Source organism: Pteropus vampyrus, unplaced genomic scaffold (assembly GCF_000151845.1).
Source record: "Pteropus vampyrus isolate Shadow unplaced genomic scaffold, Pvam_2.0 Scaffold53, whole genome shotgun sequence".
NCBI lineage: Eukaryota > Metazoa > Chordata > Mammalia > Chiroptera > Pteropodidae > Pteropus > Pteropus vampyrus.
Window position 1 is genome coordinate 8,109,106 of NW_011888834.1, and position 11,974 is coordinate 8,121,079.

The 11,974-nt window shown below is 36.1% G+C and overlaps 1 protein-coding gene across 1 annotated transcript in view; it reads left to right on the forward strand.

Moving 5' to 3' along the window:
• GUCY1B1 (guanylate cyclase 1 soluble subunit beta 1) overlaps positions 1-8,165 on the forward strand; it is a 47,127-nt gene extending 38,962 nt beyond the window's left edge. Inside the window, exons 9-14 of the mRNA XM_011360328.2 lie at positions 584-781; positions 3,156-3,393; positions 4,384-4,524; positions 5,029-5,183; positions 5,715-5,841; positions 6,968-8,165. Coding sequence (XP_011358630.1) covers positions 584-781; positions 3,156-3,393; positions 4,384-4,524; positions 5,029-5,183; positions 5,715-5,841; positions 6,968-6,991 — 883 coding nt within the window. The 3' untranslated portion in view covers positions 6,992-8,165. The remainder of the gene's footprint in view (positions 1-583; positions 782-3,155; positions 3,394-4,383; positions 4,525-5,028; positions 5,184-5,714; positions 5,842-6,967) is intronic.
• Positions 8,166-11,974: the final 3,809 nt, after the last annotated feature.

Sequence of the window (11,974 nt, forward strand, 5' to 3'; positions counted from 1 at the left end):
CATATCAGAAAGTCATAAATATGTAAAATACTTGTTGAAGATGGGTCATAAGTCCAGTTGTAAACTTTCAATCATCTTGTTTAGAAGAAAAAACAATCAGTTACAGGAGTCACAGAATCCATAAGGAAGAAATGAACTAGTTTCTCAAAAGACACACAATTGTCCTTGTTAAAGTGAGTAAAGGTAAATTTTAATTTATCTCTTGATAATGAGGAATTATTAAAATTTATCAAGATAAATTTTAATTTATCTCTTGATAATGAGGAAAAAATGTGGTAATAAATCACAGCCTTGTGTTAAATGCCTGAGCAGTTTCCATAGGGCAGCGGCAATTTAGGCTGACGGCATCAAAAAGTGCAGTTTGACAAAAACGCATTTTAGGTTCACCGCTCTTTGATAGATTTTTAAGTCTCTAAAAGAATGGAGTAACATTCTTTGAGCAATTGTCCAAATTTCTTTTCTTCAGTCTGAGAAGCTTTAGAATGGTAGGAGATGGCAGGATTATACTCCCTGACAGTAATCAAGTTTGGGATTGTCATGTGGATAGGTTGGACTGATTTCGCCTCATTTCTCTGTATAACAGTGTGATGAATCTGGACGATTTGACAAGGAGAGGTCTGTATCTAAGTGACATCCCTTTGCACGATGCCACGCGTGATCTCGTTCTTTTGGGAGAACAATTCAGAGAGGAATACAAACTGACTCAAGAACTGGAAATCCTGACAGACAGGCTGCAGCTCACTTTAAGAGCCTTGGAAGATGAAAAGAAAAAGACAGACACGTAAGTATGTCACCTTGTGCTTGAAGGACATGGTGGTTTGGCATCGTACATTTTGACTCTACTATAGCAAAGATTAGTAATCAGACTAAAAAGGCATGGGGCCATTGAAGCTCCAGAGTAGCAAATAAACTCTTCCGATCACTTAAAACAGAAGTTATGAGTACAGAAATAAATCAGTCCAAATGGTAGTGGAGATGTTTTCTATTTTTACAAACCAAGCTGAAAAAATATGGACTAAAACATCTCTGAAAATCACTAGAAAAATTCAAATTTGTAAGGTCCAACTATCCTGTTCATTCATTCTTTTATGGAAGAAATATGGATTGAGCATCCTCTATATGCCAGCGGGTGGCCAAGTGCTGAGGATTACCCTGAACTTAGAGTTGGCCATTATATTTTAAAAGTTTTTTTTTCTTGGATTCTGCATTATTTTAAGGTTTGGCTGATATGAATCTGACAGATTATAATGTCATCTGTAATGACAACAATTATGTCTGTAAATACAAAGATTAGCAAAAAAATAAAAATACAGAACTACTATTTTTCTGTGAATGGAAGATTAAATTATAAAATATTGGGCATGTACCCTTAAGGTAATACTTCATTTTTCAAGTAATTCATTTAAACAAGTACATGTTGTGCATACTACTTGAACTCTTTCATGTATAATTAAAAACACTAAGTCACCGAGATTCATAAGATATTTTTCCCAGGGTCTCTGTGTTAATTCTTAACATTTCCATAATAGAGAATTGAACTGATCTGCCTTACTTCCATAAGAACTATTTCACTCTACTAAACAGTCAGAATATTGATAATAGTATCATTTTCTATACTGTTCTTGCATTGATACATGCTTAGTTGCCCATGGATGGATGCTATGCCCACACAGAAACACATCGGTTAACTATTTATTAATAGCATGCGTGAAATAGAGAATGCCACTTAAATACCTGTCTCTATCTATAGCTTTTTAATTATTTTTTCGAATTAAACCATTTTACCGAGGGCCTTCAGGGGAGGGTGGAAGTGCTGGGAAGACGATATCTGATGTCCTCTGCCAGGCCGCCGAGCTATCTCTAGCTTCACAGCTGCTGAAAGAATCCATAGCATCTTAATTCACTCGTCTTGGCCTTTGTATAATGAAGCTGGAAGCTGTGTTTAGTTTCTTTGAGACAACTTCACTTTCCTCATGGTCTGAAACTGACTCCCTAATCTATCCAGGTACTTTGCAAATTTCAGAAAATACACGGGGCAGGCAACTCAAATTTTTCCCACTGCTTGAAAAACGATTCAAACCGTATGTTTTATTGTTATCTGGTACAACTTCATCCATGAAAAATATCACATTTTGTGGACCTTGTAAAACAGTGCTAGAGACTAAGGTTCAAAGTCGTATGGGTTTGTAAATTTGAGTTACTCAGTATCTTGCTCTGGGTTGTTTTCTTAGGAAACCACCTAGGTAATGTTTTGTTTGTAAATATTTATCAAGGTGATTTAATTATTAACTGTTTAGTTTTATTTTTCTTTAAAGCTCAGGAGTTCTGTTCACGTTTAATATTCAAATGTAGTTTTTAAATATTTTATAAATGTTTAAAAGTTAAATATTAAAGTATGGGGAAATTTCTCTAAAGCTAGGCAGAATAATAAGAGCTCAGCTCCATTTGCACATTAAACTTCTCTGGCAATAGAGAAGAGAAAGGGAGGAGGCATCATTTGTTCTCTTGAGCCCTCATGCCAAGAGCCCTTAGGTCTCGCTATAAATCCATCATAGTCATCTTTCCCCTGTTGTGTTTACCGCACTTGTCCCCTCAGCATGATCCCTGATGTCATTGTAGTTGTGTCAGGGTTGCCGATAGAAACAAATCTTTTCTTGTCCAGACCAATTTCCACCTGTCTTACCAGTTTCTTCTGCAGAAGAGTGAGGCGTGAACGAGTCCGAAGAGAAATCTGCTTCTTTCAATACTTTACAACAATTGAGATGAATTTTTTATTCCTGGGAGATAAACATGTTCCTGGTATTGTGATACTTATACAGTGTTTTAAGTGCTGCTGGTGACAACTTTTATACTGTGAATATCATAACATTGAGGTCAGAATACAGGACCAGAAATGAATACTTTGACTTCTTATTGCCAGTTCTTTGTCTATGGGTTTGGCTTGTTTTGATTTGGTTTGAATTGGTATATTTTGTATATGTCCTGTTTTTACTTATTAATATGGCTAATATTTGATACTAATATTGGAGGTGTCCTATAAGAATTCAGGCCTCTATGGTGCAAACGACATTAATGTTCTATGAAATGGCCAATAGAAGCACTAAAACTATTTCCAGCATTTCTTACCATGGCTTTTTTCTAATCCCACTGAATAGGTTGCTATACTCTGTCCTTCCTCCATCTGTTGCCAATGAGCTAAGACACAAGCGTCCAGTGCCTGCTAAAAGATATGACAATGTGACCATCCTCTTTAGTGGCATTGTGGGCTTCAATGCTTTCTGCAGCAAGCATGCATCTGGAGAAGGGGCCATGAAGATTGTAAACCTTCTCAACGACCTTTACACCAGATTTGACACACTGACCGATTCCCGGAAAAATCCATTTGTTTATAAGGCAAGTCCTGATCATTTCGTAAAGCAGCGCTGTTCAGACCCTGCCCTCCAAAGGCACTGCAGAGTTCTCTGACGGTAGCCTTGATATATTACCTAATCCTCTACGCAGTCAATATTTGTCATTATCCTAAATAATCACCTCTCGCTTTAAAAAGTTCTCTTCCTTGTAACCAGAATGAATGGAGCAGATGATTCCTTAGTTAAAATGAAATGTAATAAAATAAAATGGCCTTTTTTGTACTTACATTAATAAATCTGAGCAGGTTGTTTTATCATACATAATATAAGCATAGCATTCGTTTTTGTGCTCTACTTGAGAATTCTTACTGAAATACATAAATGTTTTGCACGGTAAAGAAGTCATGCAGCATGGGAAATTTTAGATAACGTAACTTGAAGATAAACATTTATAAGGCATTTCGACCCGAGGTTTCAATGAGAAACAAATTTAATATTGGAAAAATGAAGTCATTTGCTTGTTAAGGGAAAGAATGTTAACTAAACCATCCCCAGGCATCTGGAGTAATATAAGTGCCACAAGAACTATTTATTTTATGGTTGTTTTCTGGGGTACAATGTAACAATTGGTGAGCATGTCATAAAAATGAATGATTAATGACCATGAAAAATCATTGAACTTCAGGCAGTGGCTCTTGTGCCATCAAAATATCACTGTTTTATTGTGAAATAAGGCAATAACATCGTTCTGCTGAATTATAAGGGCATCTGAGGTAAGAACTCAGAATTTACAAAAGGAAAAATAATGCCGTGTCTGTACTTGCCTGTAATCAAAGTGCCATGTGTGTAAATTTCAAATAATTGCAAGGTTTCATCTTGGAATTGAATGCATTAGAGTTTTTGTAAAACTAAGTGGGAGAAGAGTTTAAAGTTACTGATAGTCTTGGACAAATGTTTTTTTAAATAGGGTTAGCAAATGAAACAGTCTTGTTTATGCTAACCAATAAACATCTAAATATATGTGCTATGTTAGGTGGAGACTGTCGGTGACAAGTATATGACAGTGAGTGGTTTACCAGAGCCATGTATCCACCATGCACGATCCATTTGCCACCTGGCCCTGGACATGATGGAGATTGCTGGCCAGGTTCAAGTAGATGGTGAATCTGTTCAGGTTAGTAAATAAAATAGATATTATAATAGTGGTAGTAGACCTCTGTGGGCAACAAATCATATTCTCGACCAGGCAATCATTAATTACGTGTAAGGAAAAGCATCTTCACAACAAAAACTGCAATACTTTATTGAGCTCATTGTATCACATTCTTTCATGGAGACGGCAAATCTCTCCACCTGTCTGGAATTACCCCGTCTGTCCCATGTGCTGAATGTCATGAGGATGAGATAAAATCTCCTATCCTTTATTTTCAGGTTTCTTTTTTTGTGTCTCATATAAGTTGCCTGATTCACATTTGAATCCCTCAGACTTTAGAAAAAGAATAATTCTCTTGGAAGATTTTTTGAGAGTTTTCATTTTGTCTATAATATACTCAAAAGTTCTTCTAGAGAATTCTTATGATTTTTATATGCTGAATCAACATTATTCTGTAATATAAAATAAGCAAATATTAGTGTATTAGTGATTGAAGTTATTGAAGCAAAGCTTTGATTTCTGCAGATAACGATAGGGATACACACTGGAGAGGTGGTTACAGGTGTCATAGGACAGAGGATGCCTCGGTATTGTCTTTTTGGGAATACGGTCAACCTCACAAGCAGAACAGAAACCACTGGAGAAAAAGGAAAAATAAATGTGTCTGAATATACATACAGGTAAGAGAATGTGTCTTGGTATTTATTGATTTGCAAAGAAAATGTCTTTGCATGTGGTTTAACTCTCCAAGTGATTTTTGTTACCTTGAAGCCGTAATCATCTTCGCTCTTACGATTGTTTATTTATTTATTTTTTAAATTTTATTTTATTAGTTTCAAGTATACAGTACATTGGTTAGATGTTTCTACAGTTTATAAAACGTTCCCCCTGATTGCTTTTTCTCTCCTTTGGCTCTCCACCTAGCCATTACATTAATGCTAACTGCATCCTCTGGGCCATGCTCCCCATCCCCAGGGTTGTTTATTTTTTATTGGAAAAGATCGTGTCGTGTCATTATTTCCAGTTTAAAAGATTTCATACCATCTTAGGAGTTCCTGATATGACTATTGTCCCCCATACCTTGAGTTACCTTTAAATATAACTTTAGCATCTCTCCTTAATGTCTCGATATATAACTTTGGTACATGTCACTTTCTCTGTGCAACCTTTTTCCATACCTCTCTCCCTACTCCCTGTCGCCTGACTTTCAGATGTCTTATGACACCAGAAAATTCAGATCCACAGTTTCATTTGGAGCACAGAGGCCCAGTGTCCATGAAGGGCAAAAAAGAACCAATGCAAGTTTGGTTTCTATCCAGAAAAAATACAGGAACAGAGGTATGACTAATCAGAACCTAATTCTTTTTTTTTTTTTTTCAAGACAATCTATAAATATGGGGAGCTAAATCATAACCATTGAAAATATGTTTCATTTGAAAAGAATTCTTGCTCACAGAAATGAATTCTTCAGTAAAGCAGGAGAAATGCTGCACAGTTAACGGTCCAGTTAGAACAATAAATACTTCTTAGGGGATACTTTATGGCTGCCGGCTTTTGTCCTCTAATGAAATTAAAACCGAACGTACTGGATAGAGAAAATCTGTTTTGTTGTTCTTGTTGTTCTTCCTTCCTAATATGGCTCAAACACGACTGAGGTCAGTGGGCTGCGAGGGGATCCTCCTGGCCTTCTTCCTTCAACTCCCTGAGCTGTTCTGAGATCCCCATCAGCATTTCTTGGCCCTTGGTCTTTGTGAGAACCAAGCTGTCTTCCTGTGGAGTGTTTGGAGATCTTTGGAAATCCTAGTCCTTGTGTGTTCTAGAGAAGAATAATTGCTAATATTTCAGAATCTAAATGATTCTGTCGGAAGCTTTAGGTTCGTGCTGGTACCTTGGTTGTACTCCAGCCAGAAGCCGTGTGCTGGAGTGGATCTCAGAACATTGGCAACCAGACTGGAATCCTGTCACTGCCGGAGGACTTATACACAGGGAGGTCATGCGCAGCCTTTCCCCACTGACAGAGTGTCGCATCCGAAAACGAGTTTGACACTTTGTTCCCCTGTTGATGCATTGGTTCTTTAGCGGGGGTGTGACTACTTGATTATGTTTCTTTTCCTGTGTGCATACCATTCCCTAAAAATGCTTTTAGAGTATAACAAATCCTAAAAGGAAAGGAATGCCAAGTTTTAAAATATTTACCTTTATCTTCTTTCAGCTGTTTTTACTTTCAATAATTTACTTAGGAGGTTGGCATGCTTACTGATGTTGTTCTGATAAATTAAACTATACCTCAAGTGTGGGGTATTTCAGTTGAGTGGCCCTGTTCCACCCAAAGTTATGATGAGAATGACAGAAAAACTGTAGATATGAATGCAGATCACAATCTTATAGAAAATAAAAATTTGAGGGATATTATAAGCTTTATTATCACTGAAAATTAATCTCTTGTTTCTTCTACTTTTTTAAGGAATCAAAGCAGGATGATAACTGAATCTCGGGCTGTGGGAAGAAGACTGTGATGAGATTCCACTTATGCCCTAACATATGGCAAGCCTAGGAGCGATTATCAACTATGGATACAGATTTTTGCTTTGTCCTTTTCAGTTATCCCAAGCCTTTCTCCTAGGTATATCTTTCACTATTCAACTTTAGCTCTGCTTTTGATTCTTTTCAAGGTTTAATATGTTATCTAAAGTTTGGCTTTAGATGTGAGTGACGTGTGCTTCATGTGTCTTAAAATCTACTATGAGCTTTGCCTAATTTGGTAATTTGCAAGTAGTAGGCACCCAATAAATATTTGTTGAATTGAATTAAATGAAACTGAACAGTATTTGGCCATGCGTGTGCAGACCGTGGTTTACCAAATCAGTTTCGTGCTCCATATATACGTATATGTATATTTTAATGACTATAACATAACAAACTTTATATCGTGTTGGTGTATATCATTATAGAAATCATTTTCTAGAAGAGTGAATTCTAAGTTTTAGGGAAAAAATACGATTTATTTTCAGACTCCCAAAGTAAGAATTAATATACCATGCTAAGAAAATAGTGACTATTTTGAATTATGCTAATTTTCCTTCAGAAATAGAAAATGTGCATTTTTGTTATTAAAATATTTGGTCACTCATTCAAATCATGTGGTAATTATAATGCCTCTAAAATGCTCTCATTTGTAGTTTATCTCTTGTATTAAATCTCATTAACTACATGTAGCTGTTGTAGAGAGCTGCAGTTTCCCACTGAGCTGTTACATTAGCTTGAGATCCAGGTTTTGGACTCTAACCACATCCAGGAATAAAGCTGGAATCACCGTGGAGAGGCTCTGTGCATCAGAGCCCTCCCTGGCCTTTTATTCCCAGAAATGAGCTTCTTTTTCTTAGCTTAGAAGAAAGTAATTACATCTGAGACATCATGTTCAGAAAACTTAGTTTAATTTTGACATAGAATGCATTCTTATTGGAATAATTGGCCTGTCATTCTTAATTGTCTCTGATAATTTATTAATATCTCTCTTTATAAAATATAGTGCAAGTACTTTTGTGTGAAAATGTTTGTCTTTAAAGTTAATATTTCATATCAACACATCAATATATGTATAAATGTTCTGTGTTAATGTGCAACGAATCTGCAATAAATTATTTTTTCCACTTGTCTCTAAACAGTTTTTACTTCAACAAAATGATATTCATGTTATTTGCCATTTTATGAGATTAATGCTATTTTTGTAAATATATTTTATGATTTTACCTGTTATAAACTTTGAGTTAATTTCAATTCACTTGTCGTTACAAAGTTTAATGGCTCCTCTTACACAGGCAAATTCTCAAAAGCTATTTTTCGTTAGTACAAACAAAAGCTATACCTGGAGGGGAATACACAGATAAATATACAATGACATCAGCTCTTGAAGTGCTCACAATTTTTTAGGAGTGAAAGACACATATACAAATAATAAAAAATAAGTGATATTCATAGTGATAAAGTATATTCAAGACACAGAAAGAATACTTAAAGAATGAGACATGAGAGGACAGGGTAATGAAGCCTCTATCAGAACCTGAAAGGACCGGCTGGAGAGCATCCAGATTGGTGAGCGTGTGGATGCAGGGAGAGTGAGGCTCGTGGAGGGGACATGGATGCTCTGCACCCTTTCCCCAAACTCTGTCCCATACGGCTCTTCCATATGGCTGTTCCTTAGTTATATCCTTTCATAATAAACCAGTAATCTAGTGAGTAAAATGTTTCTCTGAGTTTGTGTGCCGCTCTAGCAAATTAAGGGAATCTAAAGAGGGGTTTGTGGGAACCTCGAATCTATAGCTGGTTGGTCAGAAGCACAGGTGACAACCTGGGCTTGTGATTGGCCTCTGATGTGGGCACAGTTTTGTAGGACTGAGCCCAAAACCTGTGGGATCTGATGCTATCTTCTGGTGGATAGTGTCAGAATTGAATTGAATTGTAGGACACTCGGCTTGTGTCTTGAGAATTGTGTGGTGGTGCGGGAAAAGAAACAAATAGGTGCAGAATTTTTAAAGGGGAAAAAATAATTACTTATCTGCTTACCCCTAAGTATGTTTTTTTTTTGCTGCCCTCACTAATGGCTCTTGGAACCTCTGAAGGCCGCCAGAGAATGCTCTTTAGGATCCAAGTCTGAATAAGAACAGGGAAGGACACAGCGTCTCTCATAGAAGTGCATTTCACCATCTTGGTTCCCAACTGACTGTCACTTCCCTGTGTGCAACCTTGAATTCATCTCTTCCACCAACCCTTAGGTTCAAGGAAATCTCATAAAAATAATTATTTGTACCGTGTTATGACCATTTGTATAACATTACATTTATTCACACATACCATGATCAGAATTTCACCCAAATATTTCCTATCGATTCTCTAGGAAGCTGTGTAAATTTTTTAAATCAGGCAGCTTGTAGTAGAGGCCATTTGTATGGAATTATAGGCAAACTAAGTTGCATCTAGTTCAGGTTAAAAAGCTATCAAATACAAATAAAAAGTGCTGTTTATGTACAAGGAGAAAAATGAGAATCTTTATTTTGCATTAATAAAAAAGGCATTTAAATGATTCTTCCTTGCTACTTCTACCATATTGGAGAGAGGAAATAGTACAGGGTAGATAAAAAAACCCAACACAAAACAGGAGACACTAGACAGAGAGACAAGGACGAGAGTCCAGTTCTGGCAGGGCCAGCTCTGCAGTCTTGACCAGTCATTTACCTTCTTAAGATTCAGTTTATCTATTAAAAAAGAGCTAGACAAGATGATAGCTAAAGTTAATCCTTGCTCCAAAATTTCATCTTTTTTTTTTTTTTTTTTTGGTAAAAATTCCAGTGCAGTGATGCTATGACTTTGGCCTGGCCTTTTTGGGAATACTTAGAAAGACAATCTAAACTATTAACTATAATCTCTTTAATAGTCCAGGAACATTGAGTAGATCAACTGAGGAAGTTTAAACCTAACTTTATGCTAAAACCAGGATGACTAACCCAAATTAGTGTATAAAAGTATTAAAATATGTGTTCCTATTAAAAATTGGCCCTATCATATTTATCTAATTATCTTTTGTAAGTTCAAATTCCTTAATAAAGGGTTGTGTTTATGATTCTTTAAAAGTAACAGGATAAAATGCACCGCTATTTCAAGTTGTCATCCTTTTGCGTAGAAAATAGCCTCTTAAAAATTAAAGACAAGAAGTGCCAGTGACTTACATAGAGAATATTTAAATTATTACTAATGAAATTAACTGCCCATTTTGTAATAACTTAACAAACCATTGCCCTTTAAAAAGAGAAATCCATAGCCAAGACATGGGAACAATCTAAGTGTTCATAAATGAATAAAGAAAATGTGGTACATACATACACACAAAAACAGAATATTAGTCAGCCTTTAAAAAGAAATTGTGCTAGTTACAACAATATGAATAGACTTTGTGGGCATTGCATTAAGTGAAATAAGTCAGACACAGAAAGACAAATACTACATGATCTCATTTATGTGTAGAATCTAAGACAGTTCAACGTGTAGAAATAGAGTAGAAAGGTGGTTATTGGGGGACAAGGGGTTGGAGGAAATGGGGAGAGGTTGGTCAAAAGGTTCAAACTTTCAACTATAAGATGAGTGAGTTCTGGGACCTAATGTACAGCCAAATGACTGTAGCTAATTATAGCAATGTAGTATATACTTGAGATTTGTTAAGAAGGTAGATCTAAAGTGTTCTTATCACACACAAAATAAAAGTAAATATGTGAAGTGATACATATGCTCATTAGCTTGATTGTGGTAATCATTTCACAATGTACACACTTTAAATATATGTAATTTTTATTTGTCATTATACCTCAATAAAGCTGGGGAAAATAATTTTAATAAAAAAAGTTTAAAAACTTCAATATAATTTATACATACCCATGAATATAATGCAATCATAAAGTTCTGGGCAACTGCAGCACCAAAACTTGACATTATGATTGCACGCAGTTTTTAATGTATTAGTACAAATAATATCTACAAAGAGATTTCGGATGTTTTTGTGTAAAAATCATTACAGTGTAGAACCCATTTAATAGCAAATGAACTATGGCAATGGGCCCACACTCTTGGAAGTCACAGGGATTGCCTTGTACCCCATCATCTTGAAGTAGTTAGCTTAATGGAATGATGGGATAGCCTTTTTAAGATCCAGTTACAGTACCAGCCAGGTGGTGAAATCTTGCTAGGCTGGGGCATTTCTACCAAGTGCGATATATGCTCTAAGTTAGCATCCAATGTACAGTGTTATTTTTCTCGTAGCCTGAAATTATGGCTCTGGGAATAGAAACTGCTTCTCCCCCTCATACACTGAAGATACAGTAGCAAAGTATTTTCTTCTTGTCTTTATGACTTTAGGCTCTGCTGGTCTAGATGTCTTAGTTCTAAAGGGAAGAATGCTTCTACTTGCAGACACGATAATGATACCAATAAACCAGAAATTAAGACTGTGCCTGGATAAATAGGGCTCTTCATGTTATCGAATAAATGGGTAAAAAGAGAGAAAAAAAAAATCATTACATTGTAAGGCACAGGCTGAGCCAGTGGGCAGGGTGGTCCATGGGAGTGAGGAGTTTATATCGCAGGATCAGACAAGGTGAAGGTAGGGTTTGAAGACAATATCAACCTCAGGAAGTAGGTAGAACTAAAATTTAGGACCTGGCAGGAAAACTTAGTGCTCTGTCAAGACAAGCGAGTGACTTAGAAAGTTGGAGGCAGAAAAGATTTGTGAGGTAAGTATGTTGGAGTCTAAAGCCTTTTGCAGGGTGCCAGTTTGTGTGTGCCCTGATATGTTTGGAATATATCTGCTAGTGACTTTATATCCTCAATTTTAAGCTTAGAACAAGATATTAAATAACGGGGTGGTTATAATTCCTTGATGTATTAGGGTAACTATTTTATCCTCTGAGCACAATATTTTTAAGAC